The following is a 20165-nucleotide window of genomic DNA, read 5'->3' on the forward strand; positions in this document are numbered from 1 at the left end:
AATTAAAAAACTATGGGAAAATACATGTTTTTTAAAAGTCATATTACATAATACATAAGTCCATTTTAACTTTAAAAAATTTGTTCATAAAAATTAATTTTAAAAAAATGTTCTAGTTATTAAAATAAATACAAGTTAAATACTTTGATTTAAAGAAAGTTTATAGGGTTAAAAATGATAAAAATTGAAACAAAACCCCATCTGCGGAAAATAAGATTTAGCATTTAGAAGGGGAATATACTTAAACTTTAAAACATTTATTTTAAATTAATGATAGGAAGCAGGGGCAGAAAGAGGGAAGAAAGAAAGAAAGCATTAATCTTGAATAAACTATTTTCCTTAATAATAAAAAACTATTAAGATACTTGTTTAAAATTTTTTATGGCGAATATTTTTTTAACATGACACTTTCTATTTACAATTAATACACATATGCATAAACAATTAGTAACATTTACACTACTTAACGAAACTTACTTTGATTATATTTTTTACTGTTAAAATTTAATGATATACAAATCATTTCCCAGCGTACAATCATGAATGATATGAAATGGTGGAAGTATAGCATAAGAAAATGGTTAAAAAATTTTCTTAATGGTTATCCTGTAATTTGCAAAATTTTTAAATATTGGGATAATTTTATTCACTTGATCATGCTTTTTCGAGTCATTAAATGAATTTGTTAAAAGACTGCTCCGTAATTTTGAACAGGCCAAATTTATTCTGGAAAACAGTCTTATGACAGAAGCTGTTGTTGTGGGTAGTATTAAATTAGGGCAAAAAACTTAATCACTTTTGGAATTTGTCCTAGATGGTGTTCTTCATTTCCATATTTTTAAATCACGTGAATACAAATAGCGATGTGTTATTTTATAATTGCCTAAATACTAATTGTTATGTGTGCTTTTTAAATTGCGCAAATATAAAACGCAATGTGTGATTTTCAAACTGCGTGAATACGAATTGAGATGTACAATTTTAAATTGCGAAAAGACTACTCACAGCGCATGATTTTTAAAATGTGTGAATATGAATCGCGATATATGGTTTTTAAATCGCGTGAATATGAATCGCGATGGATAATTTTTAAATCTCGTTATTTTTAATACGAAATGCGCTGTGCAATTTTAAGATCGCGTAAATACGAATTACGATGCGTGAACTTTAAATTACGCGAAGAATTAAAACGTATAAATACGAATCTCGACATGTGATTTTTAAATCATGTAACAACAAAAAGAATAGGTTGAGTGTGTGATGTTAACTTGCACTTGTTCATGGGACTAAAATATACACGTGTTTTGAATTATTTTTTAGCAAAGGGGAACGCGTTTAATATAAATGTACACAACTTGTTTTTATTTTTCATTTTTATTCTTTTTAGGAAGGTATCGATTTTGCTAAAATACGTAATTACTTTTTAAGTTCCAAAAAAAAAATTTAAACGTATCGAATTTTAAGAGTTGTAATATTGTGCTAAAATATCAGGATATTCTAAATTACAAGTAAAAAGACGTTCGATAAACCTCTTATATTTATGTAAAAATCGACACAAATACAGCACATAAAAAGTAATTATTTTAATGCGCGATTCAAAACTCGCGTGCTGTCAAATTATATGAAAAACATCCATTTTTTTAAAATCGCGGATAAAAAGCGTAGTAATAACTACAAAGGAAATTATCAAAATACCTTTATATTTGTGGTGAAATTGGTGTAAATAAAACGCGTCAAAATTTTATGTATTTAAATGCGAAATTAAAGTATCAAAATAGCGTATAAAAAATATCGGACTTTCAAAACCTTGTAGAGATGTGTAACAATAATTGCCAAAATAACGATTGAAAAATAATTTGATTTGCAATAAAATTGGCACAAATAAACCACGTCAAAAAATGGTTATCTAAATGAGCGATTATTTAATCGCGATTCGTAATAATATCGTGCCAAAATATCAAAAACCATGCGGAAATGAGTAGCAACAACTGCCGAAAAAGATTAGATTTTTCATGAAGTTTGCACAAATAAATCGTTTCATAACTTTTTAGTAATCGCGATTTCAGAAAGTACGTGAAAATGGGCAGCAATAACTACCGGAAAGTCATTGAATTTACGATAAAATCGGAGCACCCGAAGAGAGTCAAAAGTAATAACTAAAATTAGAAATTCGTATATCGTAATAATGATGTGTTCAAAATAATGGTATTTTCAAAACTATGCCTAAATCAGTAGAGGTAACCATCGAAAAAAAGCGATCGAAAACTACATTGAATGAAATTGGGTGCGTCAAAAACTTAAATGCGTAAATTTCAAATTTCCGAATTTTTTTTTATTTAAAAAAAAATTTAATTATTTTTTTTCATTTTGTTCAGATTGCGGTAGCGGGCCGCACATTGAGGGTTGGCGGGCCGCATTTGGCCCGCGGGCCACAGGTTGTGCACCCCTAGTGTAACCAAAACTGTTATACTCTGCATCTTCATATTTATAGATTTTTAATTTAAAAAACAGAGAAAATAAAGATTTGAAGCAATAAAATAGCTCAAAAGACATTTTTCTTCCTCTTTTTTCTGCAGAATTATATTCTAAAGATACTTTTCTTGTTCAAGGGAAAGGAAAGAAATACTTCTGATTTTTCTGTTCTCATTTCGGAATAAAAATAATTCACCAATCACTGGCTTGCTTCAGCTAGAATTTCAAATTGATAAAATAAAAAAATAAATAATAAAAATTCTGAAATCACAGAAGTTTAAAAGATAATTTGCTCTAGAAATGACGTTTTTTTTTCCTTCCATTTTTTGAAAGAACATGATAAAAAATTTTTATATTTTAATAAAATATGACTATGAGTGGGGAGTTTGTTAAAAATTCAGATATTCGGAACACCAAGAAATTGGGGGAGGGGTAAATTCCAGTTTGATAATTAGATTTTTTGGCGACCTAAATTCATGACTTTCCATGACTTTTTTTTAAAAAAATAGTTACAATCATGACAAATTTTGTTCAATACTAAATTCATGACTTTCCATGACTTTTCAGGTGCGCAGATACCCTGTTTATATCTGTTTTCTAGACAAACCATTATTCTCATGTGCCAAATAACAATGTTAGTTTCTTTTTCATATTGACTTTAACGACTAATGATTTTTCATCACTCCTGTAATGGAGATGGAGTTGGAATGCAGAAGGATTGGATTGAATGTAGGGTTTAGTGGCACAAAGTCCAAAAGAGGACATGCTGCGCCAGGAATGCAGAAGGAACCAATAAAAATAAGAAGTGCTTACTATAAATACTTAGGATCTATTGTTTAGTCCTCTTGTACACTGTTAAGGTTTCCTAACAATTTTACTAGTATTAAGAAATCAAGAGAATTAACTTAAATTTGTGTTTCTCTAACCTGATTAACATTAAATTTAAATAATTACACTGATTTCGAATTGAAAATTAAACGTTATAAATTTACTTTAATAAGTCCTATTATCAATCTATCCTTTTCTTGTCTTATTAACCAATGAAAATAATCACTTAAAACAAAAAGCGTTCAGCGAACCATCAGTTTGATTATTGAATTTCAAAATTCTACTAGCTCATTTGGCTTATTAAATATGACTATTAGTAAAATTGTTATTACATACATTTATATAAAAAGATAAGTAAATTATGGATCTATGACAAGGGGAAAAAAAAGGAATTGGATTACACAGTTTAAAAATATAAACATTACATATGTTCATAGCTTATTTACTAACCACTCCTATGAGAAATTATCATATGAACATGAGCAATGGAAATGTGTTGAACCACTGATTCAGATAATTGCAATAATCGATACTGCTTTAAACAAAACAATGTATAAAACAGCATACAACAATGTATGCAACATTATATTGCTTTTTGATGCAATAAAAAAGATTTTGTTATTTAATGTATTATCTTAATTTACACATTATAGAGTTAGACTGCTAATTTATTTAAATAAATAAACCATACGGTCGTGAATATTTCGAAAATGCATAATATTGCCAAATAGGCTATTTAAATATTTTTCTCTCAATTTAAAATATGTTTGAGAAATAAAGAAAAACTGACCTTGCCATTTAAAAAACCTAGGACAATACAAACTAAGAACAGCAGATAAACAGCATCCATCACTCAAATCTCCCAAGTCCTGAGCTAAAGCGATGAATGAAGTATTACCCCTATGCAACTGCAATGAAAACAAACAAAAACAATAAATTATACAACAAACACAAAGTTTAAACATGAATATATAATCATTGTAAAGCATTAATTAGTAGTATTAATATATAAATCTAACACTTTCTGTAAAAGTAATTTCTAAATACACTCAAACTGCCAAAGACAATTCATTTCAATTTTAAACAACTTGGTTAGTGTTTAATATGCCTACTTTTGAAGACTATTTTAAAGATTTTGATAAAATATTTAAAAAATAAGTTTAAATTGGAATAAATATTTTGTCATATTTCTAACTTTTATACTTTTCAATAATTAGAGCAAGAAACATTGAAAATTTACTATTGCCCAAAAACTAATTATGTTAAAAAAATTTAAAGTTTTGCTATGAATTAAAAATATACTGATTATAGTTTTATATTATTAGCATTCAGGTGTGAAACATGTACTTTATTTCATCTTAAAAAAAAACCACCATCTAAGAATTCCAAAATAATTCATTTTCTAGGACAAAAATAAATGATCATTAGTATTTTTTATGAATTCATCACAATTTAATAAGTTAGCTTAATGTATCACTACAATTAAAGATACTTATTGATAATAAGCTGGAACATAATAATTTAAAATGACCTTCATTGTGTTATTCATTCATATATATTGTTTTTTCTTCTTCTCTTGTTCCTTGAGGAACACTATATGATTTGAGGCTATTGTACACTACTTACCTCTGACATTACACTACATCTTGATTTATCTCTTTCATCACTACTTATCTCTTTTGACATTATGCCACTTATTATTTTTGATAATTTTAATTTTTTCAATCTGACACATATTTTTTGAGATATTTTTATTTTCAGCATTTTGCATCTGATCCATTTTTATTTTTGTCAATTACAGCACCATCTGAACCAAACTGCAAAAACACATAATTTACATTCCGATTACCATTTTTTGGGAGAATTTGAAATTGTAATAAAAAATGTGTGTTTTTCAAATAAATGATAACTTTTTGTTCTACTTTCATAAATTAAAAAAAGAATAAAATTAATTTGATCATGGATGATCTTAATTTATGGAATTAGGGGTTATTGTATAAGGTTAAAACAATTATACATTTCAATACATTCTATAAATTTAGTATATAAGAGCATTATTATATAGCTCGTGAATAAGAGCATTATGAAATACAAGATTTGTCTAAAAAGTTTAATTTTATTCATGCTTACTTGACTAGAGTCTGGACTATCAGGACTATGGCTAGTAATTAGATCTTCTTCTATTTTGTGTCTCATTTTTAGACAGCATTTGTTGATCCACAGTAATGCAGCTTCTTCACTATCATAAGGTAGCTCACTTTCAGGATTAACAACAGAGAAGCGGCTACACAATGAAATGAAACCTTTATTAGATTAAGCCAGGTTACAAGGTGAGACTTCTCTAAATGCAAAAAGCATTTATTACAAAGTGATTCAGTGTAGAATGATGCACTGAGTAAAAAGGACGAAATTTAATAGCAATCAAACTTAATAAATGCGAACAACAAAAGAAACAGATGTAAGGGTGTGATAAGTGTTAGGCTTTCTAATAAGCCTTTTGTGAAAATCCATTGCCCACCATACAAGTGATACATATTCATAGTTTTTATGATTGATTAGAGCATCATCAGTTGGTGAGGCAGAAATTCGCAAGAGAGAATCATTAATCGCTTCATCAAAAACCACATTACATACTTTAATTTTCCTTTATTTAAAACTACAATCATATTTATAAATAAATTGTGTAGTGTTATTGTTTACCATGAATGGTAAAGGAAAACTAAAATAAGTTTAAGTAGAAACATAGAAATACTATATATATATAAATACAGTAAAACCTCTGTTAAGCGGACATTCATGGGACCAAAAAATTTGTCCGTTTATGAGAGTTGTCCGTTTACGGGAAGGGTACCCTAATAACGAAATTTAACACCGTAAATTGTTTTTAGAATATTCTCAAAGATGTAGAAATAATTAAATAATATCTACAAGGATACCGTAAATATCTACAAGAATATTTATTTAAACAATAAGAAAGATAAAAAAGAATATATAAAGAAGTTTGATATAAATACATAATTCTGGATGTAGCTACAGATAAATAAATATAATTTTCCTATTAGCATAGATACTCAAGTTAGACATATGATACCAAATAGGAGCGTACTGTCCTCAGTCCGTTTCAATTATTAGGTTCACATCCCCTTACACCTACTTATCATTTGATAGGGAACATGGTTAATACCTTCTTGGAAAATAAACCTCCCATGATTCACAGAAAAAAAAGTAATGCATACCTGTAAGTCATGAGGACCTATGGAGATGATTATTCACAATTGATCAGCTATCAAGTGTCTGAATAAATGTTTCATTTACATAAACACCTCAAAGATTATACTTCTGTTCTCTTTTTTTTTTACCCCAGTTGTGTTAAATACAATCTTCAAATTGATAAGAAAATTAAAGAAATTTTCAATGGGGAAGAAGCATTGAGAGAAGTCATTTCAACTTGAGGGGTCTCATAACCTGTGTGGTCCAGATGAAAAGATCAAAAGATGCCGATGTCAGAATTATTTCAGGAGTGCAGTACCATTTTCTCTCCTTTCTTTACAAAGATAAGGCAAGGTGACAGGAGAAAGATTGATTTTTCGGTGGTGAAATAGCTTAACAATATTTTTAGTTATGGATAAGGCAAAAAGTTTTATTTACATGCTTTAAAAAAGGTGAAAAGTTGCATTTTTTTAAGCTTGCAATTTATTTAGAAAAAGTAGTGTCCGGTTTGTAGAGATAAAAAACAACGTTTCAGGACCAAAATGACTGTCCGCGTCTGGTTACGGGAGTGTACGCTTTGCGGAGAATGTACGTAATGATTTATTCATAGAAGATTCCCGGGGAATTAAAAATATGTCCGTATTGAGAGGCGTCCGTTTTGCAGGAGTGTCCATAACAGGAGGTTTCACTGTATGTGTATATATATAGCACAATAAAGACAAAAAGGATAAAAAGAAAATAGAGAAAGAAGACATAAAAAACTAAGAAATATAAAAAGTTTTATGTACTGCACAACATAAGCTGTGTTAATAATATTTCTTAATATTAATAATAATTTCTAAAACTTAATAGATGGCGCTCTAAGCAGTAATGTAAAATCCTTAATTGTAATCAGTTTCCTCCATGCCACTGCATCGTGAATATCATCTGTGCTTTGTTATTAAATATATTTCGTTAAAGGCGTTTTGTAATGATTTAACCCCGAGATCATCTCAACATATTTAACAAGCTGCATGTATATAGAACTCATTTAACAAGTTTATAGACATGTGTGTGTATACAAAAAATATATATTGTAATTGTGGACATGCTAGAATTAATGCAGGCAACAGGGAGGTTTAAATAGGAACATCTTCATATTATTAACAGAGAATCCATGAATCATTGTGCTCCCCTTTTTATAGAAAGGATTATTTTGGGAAAAATGAAATACTATGAATGGTACCCAGTAGTTACTGGTATAAGAATCTTTAAAATATCTAGCTAACACAAGCATTAATGGAAAAACAGTAAGAGATCAAGAAAAAAATCATAAGAAGCAGACAATTTTGGAATATCTGAGAGATAGCTGATTTATTTTTTGTTGTTGAAATTGATTTTCATTAAAAGTTTTTAATTTTCATTTTAAGGCATGTACTAACCTGTTAAGGGAATCAGAAATGGTCCAAGCCTTTCTGATATTTTAATGCATTAAACTGTAATGGGAATTGAAAATGACAATAAACCCTTCTGATGTTTTGAAAATTCTGTCTGAAAAACTGTAGAGATTATCTTTCATGATAATTATTTGCAAGAAATGCTACACATTTAATCTAAAAATAAACTCTTAACTTTAACAGGAAATTGAATGAAGAATAAAGTATTTGTTTTTGAAATTATGAAAAGAGACATTTTCACCTATGAATTAATATATGCACATAGATATAATCTTAATTTTTAATATACATTTTAGATAAAAAAAAAAGTTTTAAACTCTCTTAAAAAAAAAAAAAAATGAAGTAACATTGATACAGTGTGTAAAAATATTTTTACCTAACAACTTCCATCACTTTTTCCGGAATAAGAACTTCTTTAATAAATAATGCCATTATGCCATCAATCACAGCCATATGTGCATTCTGGAAATAAATTTAAATTATTAACAAAAGTAAACAATTAAGAGAAGAATAATCTGATACGTAAATTTTTTTCAATTAAAAAAGTAAATCTTTTTACCATGAAATTTTACCTACTATGCTACATTAGTGTGGTAACCTACAATTTTGAATGCAGAATACTATTCTAAAATATATAGAAAAAAGAATTATGCCCAAACTAGTTTATATCAGAATAAATTTCTGTAAATTAAAGATTTTCAAAAGATTGAGCCCATTTATCCTAGCAAGGAAGACACAGAAGGTCAGAAAATATGGATAGCTTAAGAGTTTTATTATTTTTTAATGCAAGTCGAAGAAATTGCTTGTGTTTGTAGTCAAATTACTAGTGAGGAAAAATAGGTAAGCATGCTTAAAAAAAAAAAAGAACAATTGTACACCATCAATGTGAAACTGTACTGGGCATACCTTAAGGTAAACAAAATTGCGTCATTGTTGTTAAAATACACCCATTCTATTATTTATTATAACATTAAAAGTGAATAACAATACAAATCTGACATTGCACCTATATTCATTTCTTCTTTCAAAATTATGGCACACTTTATGAATTTTTAAAAATTTTAAATAAGCCTAAAACAAGTAGAGATAATATGCAAACCAGACAATTTTTTGATATTTGTGAGAACACTGTAGAAATGTAAAGTTTTGAAAAATATTTTAACATACAATTCATTTATTACTTATATATATTTTCATTAGTCATACTTTGATACTGTTACATTAGTAGTCAGTATATAACCATATAATTATTAAAATGACTTTAAATTAAATGAAATTAAAAGGATAAATAACCTCCTTTCAGAATTGCCAAAGATTGTGTCTCTGTATCGTTCCAATTTTAGCATATGTACTGCGGAAGCAAGTACCCAAAGATTGTGTCTAGGCAGGTGGGATTTGGGTTTATAAATATTTGATGATATTACAGCATATATTTGATTGGTCTTGTATTTGTAATCTCACTTTACTTTTATCACCTACCTGGGGCATTTACAAATCTTGCATTATGAAAAAAATAAGATTTATAAATAAAAATTAAAATTTTTGATGCAATAATACACAACATACACAAAAGCAATGTTTTCTTTTTAAAAAAATAATTATACCTAGAATAATTGTAACATGGAAACATCTATATTCTATAAAATTAGTTTCAACTAGGGAATATTGGAAATTAACTATACAAAATTTATGGGGTCTTGTATAATTAGATTTACATAACATTTATAAACAAAATAAATTTGATAAAAAAAACTTGGGTAGCAATAAATATAAATTAATTTTTTAATGAATTAAAATTAAGAGAATACAAACCATTCTAATTGGAGCTGTTTGAACTAATACAGTTTCAGTTAAATTGGCATCCATTGGCTCATTAATTTCAATTCCTTTTCGTGTAAGCACTTGTATTATTCCATGGTGATTTAAATTATGATAATTTGGATCTGCATAGATATTGGCCAATGCCAGGCAATACAACTCAGCATTAGCCAAAGCATGTACTATCTGTGGTTTGAGACGATCATTGCCCTAAAATAAAACATTTTAAAATTCGATTTAATTAATGAGGTTTATGCCAAGGATTTAAATCAATAACAATAATAGAAAAAATATCCTGGTAAATAAAAAGACAATTGATTTTTATCTTTATATTATATTTGCATAAATTTTAATTTCATTCACATAATTACCGGTTAAAAATTTTTTTTTACTAGTCATAAAACATCATATGGAAACTGAATGCTGAACTAAAAGCAGTGATAAATCAGAAATTATAAATTTATGTGAGTAAAAAAAAAAAAAATAAAAAAAAATAAATTATACACGAAATACGGTTTAAACACTTTCATTTTTTGAACAATTAACTTCTAATAATAAAATTCTTTTAAACTTATTACAAAACTTAGCTACATTATTCGACAAATAAATAAAATAAAAATAATATCCTAGGTTTTAATGTTTGATAGCAGACACGTGATTAAATAATTATATATCAAAATTTATAAGTGGAAAATAATAAAATATAGGGCAATAAATATAATTACATTTCTTAAATTTGCACAAGCTGACATTGTATTATGACAGAAAAAAATTCATCTGTACATTTTAGTAATAAAACATCAATAATTTTCATAATATTTCAAGACATACAAAAAAAAAACAAACATGTAAAACATAATGTTTATAACTGAATTATAGCCTTTTAATACTTAAAAACTGTTAAAATCAAAACACATTTTTGAAAATATATTTGAAGGTATCAAGGAAGTTAAAGACAAAGGAAATTAATCAGAAATTTTGAAGTTTAAGGAATATTTTGTAGTGTATAAAAATTTAGAGAAATATATAAATATCAAATTAGTAGATTTCTTTCTATGGTTTAATTATGATTAAAAATAATAAGATTTAAAAGTTAGCAAACTGAGACTAGAGTGAGAAAGGTTTCATTTATGTTATTACACATGTGTACAGGACCCATCCTTCAATTCACTATAACCTTGCACATCACTAGTTTCAGTCTTCATTTTCAGTAGCATGGGTACAGCAGACAATTGATACCATTGTCTTTTTAAAAAGTAAAGGACAGAAACCAGAAACTAGTGAACTTAGATCAAAAACCTCATATATTTTATATATGAACATTTTAATGGAGCATGGAATGCAATACCAGAATTCACCATTATGGAAGGTAAACAACTACAGAGCGTACGATGCAAAATAATTTACATAATTATATTTTCACATCTATGAGATGCCAACATCTGAAATCATAAACTACTTTCTAACATTTTGTGTGACAAAACTGATCAACAGTTTTCAATTTGCCTTAGAAAAGAAAGAATGTAGCATGTTCTGGAACAGAATTAATAAATTATACAGTACAAAGTCACATGCTTCGATGTTAATTTTTAGGAAATTTCTAATTTTCGGACACTTTTTAATGCTCAAAATGAACAATTTGATTTAAATTTGGGATCTGTTCTAAAAATCTCATGTACATATACATATATATTTTTATTTCTTCTTGTTGCATTTAGGATAGCTAAAAATTTATATTGTTTTAAGTTTAATGAAAGTTGTTGAAAAGACAAAAGAATTAAAGAAAAGACAACTTCAGTAAATAAACTATCTATATTTATAATGTTTAAAAGTAACACATGGAGACAGGTTTTGTTTCGGTTTAAATTATAAATGTGTTCATTAAAAATCTACTCAAGTCCATTTATTGTTCAATAATATTTCTTTTTTTAGAAATTACACAGTATTCATTTTTCCTTTCAATTTGAAGTTCAGTCCTTAAATCCAAATGAAGATAGGGTATACTTTGTACTTAGCGTGAATTAAGCAAAACAATGTAAATAAAAAAACAAATAATGTTTTCAATGTTGTTTTTATCTGACTATCTCAGCTGCTAGTTCTTCCTAACAAATGGAGGAAAAAAAAGAAAGAGAGAAAAGTGTCTTAGTGCCTGAAAAAGAAAGAGAGTTTAATTTATCTTATGCTAACTTTTTTTTTTTAATATTTAAATTAGTGACATTTATTTTATCACTACTATTATATTCTTTAGTTATTTCTATTTTATTATATTCTTTAGTTAATTATATATCATTTAACTAATAACAAAATGTTATTGTATAAGAATTGGCATTGATTTTAGGTTGTTAAGTATTTTTTTTATTGAATAACATAAGTTTAGATTTTTGTTTGTAGCTTAAAGACCTATTATCTAAAAAAATCTATTTTACAGAATATCAGCTATGGAACTTAACCACAGCATTTCCCAAAACTGCAGAATTGGGGAAAAGTATATTTTTTAAAATGAAATAAATTTAGAAATGTTTTAATATTGTCTCAATTCATTTTATGAACTCTAATGTTTCTAACAGATAATTAATATATACTTATATGTAGTAATATGTACTTTGTATGTATGTAGTTATAATATGTACTTTGTATACAACAAAGATAAAAATTTATCTTACGTAATATTAGTTTTAAAATAGTCAAAATGTCAAAAAGTAAAAAATTACCTCGTGATCCCTGTAGCAAGGCTCATATAACTCTGGGGGAATCTTGGGCATATAAGCCTTGGAAAGGAGCCACAACACAGAAGCCCTTTGTTTGGCCTAAAAATAAGCAGATAATTCAGTATTATTCACAAAAAGAAACAAATAAAAAATACATTATAATAAAATAAGCACGATCTTTTTATTAACTAGCATTCAAAATAATAAGTGGTCCACTGGTCTGAAACCACTTAACTACAGATCATAAGAAAATAATCCAGATTGATCAGAAGGAGGTGCCACAAATTAAATATGATTTTCTTTAAAAGTTTTATGAGACTTTCCTTCTCCAATATTTTTCAGCAATTAAAATTGATACATACCTGTTAAAAATTAAAATATTGTAATCAAATAAAATAGTAATTTGCAAAAAAAAAAAAAAAAAAAAAAAAAAATTCACTTAAATATTTTTGTCTAGAGAACCTTCCTCCATTCTGCTCTTTTCTTTTGCGATTGTTCTCCAGTAAAAAGATCTTTGCTAGATGTTTGTTATACTTTATAGTTATTGTTTTTGTTTTAAAATTTCTAATGAAGTTTACTTTAAATCTTATCCATTTAAAATACACTGAGCATTTTAAGAAGACTAGTTCTCTTGTTTATGGACCTTGTTATGTTTTCTGGCTTACTGATTTAAAAGAACCAGTAACTTTTTATTGATTCATAGAGTAATGTAAGGAACTTATTGAAGACTAGCAACAAAAAAAGTCATTTTTATATGAATTAATTTGTGATAATTTTTTTTTCAAAATAGGGAAATTAAGACAAAGATTTATTAAAGAATTTTTGATACATAACAATAACACTTTTGTTGTATAAATGGTTAGAAAATTTTCAAGTTGCTTCGTCTGCCATCTGAAGGCAAATTATTTGATTAGTTGACCCTAAAAAGAGTAGTATAATCACTAAAAAGAGGTAGGTTAAAAAAAAAGCCACCTATAAATAACTAAAACCATAACTTTTAACTCACTTTTATGTATGTGCATACTGGAATTATTCTGAGAAAATTTTATTGCTTAGAAAGTATTAAATTTTTCTTACATGTAAAGAATATTTTTTATTACCTAAAATTACATTATTAAATTTGCTATAAAAATCATACTTTACTTTTCATAAAATATTTTGCTTCAGCTAAATATTTATTTGTGAACATTTTTTAATTCAATGATGTGTCCACAGTGGTCAAATAGATGCCACAATTGCTCGAGTGAAATATTTGATCAAATGTTTTTAATTTCATAATAAAAATTACAGTAATAAATCTAAAGTTTTAGTGAGCTTAGTGGTCAATTGGATGTCATCATTGGCTGGTTTCCCCACTCTCTGTACTCCACTGTTTACTTTCAATAGTACAGGTTTGAAATTTCAAAGATGTATTTTTTTACGTTCAAAAAAACTTTTTCAACAGATAATTTAAATGTTTGAGTCAGAATACCAACCAGAGGCAGATGTAAAATATCTCACAGATTCATGAAATTTTTTAAGTTAACTTTTATTTTTCCTCTCATTCTTTTAAGCTTATGCAACCACCCTACCCGTAAAGTTTCCAGAGTGGTTATTTACACTTACACAACAATAAAATTTCAATAAAATACGATTTTCCTGTTCAACGTTAGTGTTTTGTTATCAAACAGATTGTTTTGACCAGAAATCTTCAAATCCAAGTTACCATTGCATTTTGAAAAATAATTGCAAGTGTCTACTATTCTGTGTATGATAATCTGGTTTAATTGGTTTATTACACTGAAAAATGTGAATGGTTAGTAAGAAAAAAAAAAACCTCATGATGATGTTATACTATCTGCTGAGCATTGTTAAAGTTGTAGAAATTATACTTTTGACAGTTAAATTTAAAAATAAATCAAATAAATAAATTTAATTATAAAGAACTTATCGCAACAGCACAGTGAAAGTAAACATAAAGTATAAACTATTTCTTGTTTCGTTATTTTAATTTTAAGAATTTATATATTGGTACAAGAAATCAGGAGTCCTTATTGACATTAACTTTCTTAATAATTTAAAGAAAAACATAAATAAATTGAGATGTAAGGGTGGTGGACAAGGTATATTTCAAAATGAAAGTATGCGATAAAGAAATATACCAGAAAATGTAAATTATGCTGAATTAAAATTTAATTTCCATTGAAAAATGTTGAGGGTATGTGCCATTGCAGGATAAAATTAAAACTGATTTGATATAGATTGCAAATTTTATACAGTAAGGATTCGAAACACAAAAATTAGCATAATTACATTTCCAACAAATTGAAAAAAATTTTACAAAAACTAATAACGTTTATTAATAAAAAAAATTCATTTAATGGTATTTTAAACAAATTCTGTATTAATATGGGTAAAAGTGAAAAAGATTGCATTGCGCATATTAATTATTTATGGTAATGAAACACAGCAGGAAACAAAAGTGTCTTTTATTGTATTAAAAGTAAAATCTTCTAAAAAATAATTTTTTAGATTTGCAGTTATTTAAATTCAAGACAAACAGTTAAATTCATGGTTGAAATTTCATTAATTGACAAAGTTAATTATTGATAAATTTTTAAATATAAATGAAAATTTTTTTAAAACTACTTTATTTGGATTCAATATTTAAGTACAAATATAATTCCGACAATGACAGGTTTTTTTTCATAGTTAAAATTATATATATAAAGGGACATTGGTGTTATGGTGTTCCATCTGCATCAAAGGGTTAATAAGAGTTATTCACGAAAATTTAAAACTTAATGGGTATTTTAAACAAATTCTGTATTAATATGGGTAAAAGTGAAAAAGATTGCATTGCGCATATTAATTATTTATGGTAATGAAACACAGCAGGAAACAAAAGTGTCTTTTATTGTATTAAAAGTAAAATCTTCTAAAAAATAATTTTTTAGATTTTCAGTTATTTAAATTCAAGACAAACAGTTAAATTCATGGTTGAAATTTCATTAATTGACAAAGTTAATTATTGATAAATTTTTAAATATAAATGAAAATTTTTTTAAAACTACTTTATTTGGATTCAATATTTAAGTACAAATATAATTCCGACAATGACAGGTTTTTTTTCATAGTTAAAATTATATATATAAAGGGACATTGGTGTTATGGTGTTCCATCTGCATCAAAGGGTTAATAAGAGTTATTCACGAAAATTTAAAACTTAATGGGTATTTTAAACAAATTCTGTATTAATATGGGTAAAAGTGAAAAAGATTGCATTGCGCATATTAATTATTTATGGTAATGAAACACAGCAGGAAACAAAAGTGTCTTTTATTGTATTAAAAGTAAAATCTTCTAAAAAATAATTTTTTAAATTTGCAGTTATTTAAATTCAAGACAAACAGTTAAATTCATGGTTGAAATTTCATTAATTGACAAAGTTAATTATTGATAAATTTTTAAATATAAATGAAAATTTTTTTAAAACTACTTTATTCGGATTTAATATTTAAGTACAAATATAATTCCGACAATGACAGGTTTTTTTTCATAGTTAAAATTATATATATAAAGGGACATTGGTGTTATGGTGTTCCATCTGCATCAAAGGGTTAATAAGAGTTATTCACGAAAATTTAAAACTTAATGGGTATTTTAAACAAATTCTGTATTAATATGGGTAAAAGTGAAAAAGATTGCATTGCGCATATTAATTATTTATGGTAATGAAACACAGCAGGAAACAAAAGTGTCTTTTATTGTATTAAAAGTAAAATCTTCTAAAAAATAATTTTTTAAATTTGCAGTTATTTAAATTCAAGACAAACAGTTAAATTCATGGTTGAAATTTCATTAATTGACAAAGTTAATTATTGATAAATTTTTAAATATAAATGAAAATTTTTTTAAAACTACTTTATTCGGATTTAATATTTAAGTACAAATATAATTCCGACAATGACAGGTTTTTTTTCATAGTTAAAATTATATATATAAAGGGACATTGGTGTTATGGTGTTCCATCTGCATCAAAGGGTTAATAAGAGTTATTCACGAAAATTTAAAACTTAATGGGTATTTTAAACAAATTCTGTATTAATATGGGTAAAAGTGAAAAAGATTGCATTGCGCATATTAATTATTTATGGTAATGAAACACAGCAGGAAACAAAAGTGTCTTTTATTGTATTAAAAGTAAAATCTTCTAAAAAATAATTTTTTAAATTTGCAGTTATTTAAATTCAAGACAAACAGTTAAATTCATGGTTGAAATTTCATTAATTGACAAAGTTAATTATTGATAAATTTTTAAATATAAATGAAAATTTTTTTAAAACTACTTTATTTGGATTTAATATTTAAGTACAAATATAATTCCGACAATGACAGGTTTTTTTTCATAGTTAAAATTATATATATAAAGGGACATTGGTGTTATGGTGTTCCATCTGCATCAAAGGGTTAATAAGAGTTATTCACGAAAATTTAAAACTTAGTTATGGGATCAAATATTGCGTCCACATAGTTCAATTTCCTTTAATCACAGTATTTCTAAGTCGGTTTTCGTCTTCTTCCCCCCCCCCCTTTTTTTTTCTTCTTACACCCACTATTTAATGGTTTGAATAAATCAATGAAAAGTCAAGCTGCGAATCCGTGCTGAGACTGACCCTTAGGAATGCCTTTTTTGTTGTTGCTGTTTTTAAATGATTTTTTTTTAATTTCTTAAAATCATGCTTTGAAATCAATTAATGAGGTGTCGCAAGTCAGCAAGGTAAGATTAAATCAGCTTGTTATAAATTAAATATGAATTTCTAGGTGCTCAGATGCTTTTGATTTCAAAAAAAAAAAAAAAAAAAAAAACGGGAAATAAAATTTATTATGGTACACGAGCATTGTAGAATCTGGTTTTATTTGAAGAAAAATCTCCTGTGGGAGGAGCAGAATAAAAATTTAAATAAAAAATAAATACTGAATTAATGGATCTCGTAATTGAAGCAATCATTTTTAGAATATTAAATATAACATACTGCTTAAATTTAAGCTGCTCGACAACATGATACGCACATAATATAAGTACTAGTTTAAAGTTTTGAAACACGTTATTTATCGTCAATTAAAGCAAAAAATAAGTAAAATTATAAGGTACGTGGTACTTTTTATACAGGTACAGGCAGATACATTGAAAAACTATATAGAAAAACAAATGTTTAAAGGGAAAGAAAAATAATAATAATAAAAAAAATATTGAGCAAAAATTATGCGTTTATCTTTCTTTCTCTCTCTCTCTCTTTTTTTTATTTTTTTAAATTTAACTGATTCACCAATTCGACCGATTTTCATTCCTTCTATCAGCATTCTTTTTTTCTTTTATTCTATCACTATATCAAAAATCATGGATAGTAATAGTTTACATAGTGACGTGAACCTATAATGATACGTTTTTAAAATTAAAAATAAATTTTCTTAAAAATAACCCTAGTAAAATAAACTGCTAAAACAGTTATATGTTTCAAGCCAGTGAAGCTAAAGTTAAGAAACAATTAGGGGGCTTTTTATTTATTTTAAATAAATTTACACTCAGCTTCTTAACTAAAATTACTTTACCAATAAATAAAAATAATAATAACTTTGATTCGATACATATTTGAACACTAGTAAGGTTTTTATAAATACATATATTTCTTTTCTAATTAGTAATTCTAAAAAAAAAATTATAATTTGAATAGAAATTAACCCTTTTTATTTATTTTGATCCAAATCCGACTGAGTTATAGTTGGTCACAATTAGTTTAATAACCAATATTCATAAAAATTTTCCCTAAAAATTTAAAAGAATTAACATTGAGAATTTTTTCTGTTGTTCCAAATCTAACTTTAAACGAATTAAAAACATATTTACATCCATACGGAATAACTTTCAAAGAGGAAATATAATTATAACATTCTCAGAACAAAACACATTCTTAATCCAAATCAGGACAGCAACAAATCACGCAATCGCTTCAGCATATATTCATCTCACAATAACGTATTATTCACATAATCCGATTGAGGATAATCCAAATTTCAATTCACAAAGGTATCCAATCGAATTTAGATGATCACAACACCATAAAAATTCCACAAAATTAGCTGACGAACAAACAGGTGCGCAACCACGTCGGATGTCCACCACCTACGAAGCACGAAAATAAACATTATGTTTTGCCCAAAAAAGGCGTGTGATAGATCTCCACCAACTCACCAGAATCAATTGATAGTCATCTCTCTCCCTGACCAAAAACAGAGGGGCCTCCAGGTGAACCATATTCGCACTCGATTAATCCCCTCAATGAATTAATCCATGCACAAGAGATTCACACATGATGATGAATTAATTCCAACAGGAGAGAGTTCAGAAGGAACACATTGATACATCATTCCTAGGATGGCCGGTATCTGGGCCGTGAGTGGTAAGCGGCAACACAACGTTTTTACTTTGCCCCATCCACGCGGATCGTCACTGCCGAAGTAGCAGGACTGGTTTTATTTTACTTCTTTAGTTTATATCCCTTTTGTATTCTTTTATTTCCCTTTTGATTTATTTTAAAATGAGATTCGTTAGACCGAAGCGTTAACGCTTTGTGGCGAAGTATCGGATGGCGTCACAAGATAGAGTCGCAGTAATTAGAATTGCGATGAGGAACACAATCTTCACATGAAACTTATATTTTTTACAGTATTTTTTGGAACATTATCAGTCTAATTAGATCAAAAATAAGAAAAAGTTATAATCTATCAAGTTAAAGCTGTCAGAATTAATTTAAAGAAATACAACATAAAACCAATTTAATGTTTGTAAATGAATAGCTTTAAATTTTTTTTAATAATTTCAAATCTTTCTCTTTTAATGCTTTAAAACATGTAGGAATAAAGTTTAATTGGCATTTTATGCTGAAAAATAACATTTAGTAACCACACAGAACGCATTACAATATAAGAACAGAAGTATGGAAATTTACAGTTTATTCAATAGGTCAGTGCTACAGGGGATAGAGCGCTCGTCTCCTAATGGGATAATATGGGTTCGAATTCCAGCGATGGAGAATAGATACGAATTCCACAAACGGCTCGTCCCGACCACAAAGCTGACGTAAAATATCCTCAGTGGTAGATGGATCAATGGTTATAGTCCCTTTGCCGTCAGGTTAAGTGTGGAAAGTTTTCCTCTCCATGCAACGCAAATGAGGGTTGTTTACATCAAAAAGTTCTCTTCGAAGTCTAATTTCTTCCAAATACACGATTCCCATGTCTTCTGATTTGGGTTCAAAATTACAGTGATACGGAGTTGAACATTGGTAGTCGTAAACACAGAATTCGATCAGCTGTGCAACGACGATTATATAATACTATTTTATAAACTATTATGTGAAGAAAGATTAAAAAAAAAAAATCTTAGTTTTTCAGACAACAAGTTACATAATAAATCAACGGTACTTTTAATAAAAATTAATCCTTGTCAGTTTTTAGGAATTTAGCAAAAAAATCTACGATCACTACTATTGTCCACATCAGGTGTCATGTTTCAGTGAAAGCAAGTCCAGATTTCACTGAGTTGAGTTTGTCAAATACCACTGTAGCTACGAGATTTATAGAAAACCATCAAGCAGATGTGCTGAAGATTTAAAATCGAAGAATATGTGAGGTTTTCCAGAGTGAGTTAAAG

General features: G+C 27.1%; 1 protein-coding gene across 7 annotated transcripts in view; it reads right to left on the bottom strand.

The window, feature by feature from the left end:
• LOC107453320 (patronin) overlaps window positions 1-20165 on the bottom strand; it is an 87047-nt gene that overhangs the window by 19578 nt on the left and 47304 nt on the right. For 5 of the 7 annotated variants that reach the window (XM_043042681.3, XM_043042683.3, XM_043042682.3 and 2 more), the window contains exons 3-7: window positions 12476-12571; window positions 9759-9974; window positions 8323-8408; window positions 5431-5584; window positions 4091-4208 (exon numbers count right to left, since the gene is read on the bottom strand). In XM_043042681.3, the coding sequence (XP_042898615.1) occupies window positions 4091-4208; window positions 5431-5584; window positions 8323-8408; window positions 9759-9974; window positions 12476-12571 (670 nt within the window). Of the gene's footprint in view, window positions 1-4090; window positions 4209-5430; window positions 5585-8322; window positions 8409-9758; window positions 9975-12475; window positions 12572-18704; window positions 18959-20165 lie in introns of those variants that run through there. The other 2 variants (XM_071177505.2, XM_043042686.3) reach the window with 2 other exon arrangements.

The sequence above is a fragment of the Parasteatoda tepidariorum genome, chromosome 2, assembly GCF_982258835.1.
Source record: "Parasteatoda tepidariorum strain Cologne lab strain chromosome 2, Ptep-v5.0, whole genome shotgun sequence".
Taxonomy (NCBI): Eukaryota; Metazoa; Arthropoda; class Arachnida; order Araneae; family Theridiidae; genus Parasteatoda; species Parasteatoda tepidariorum.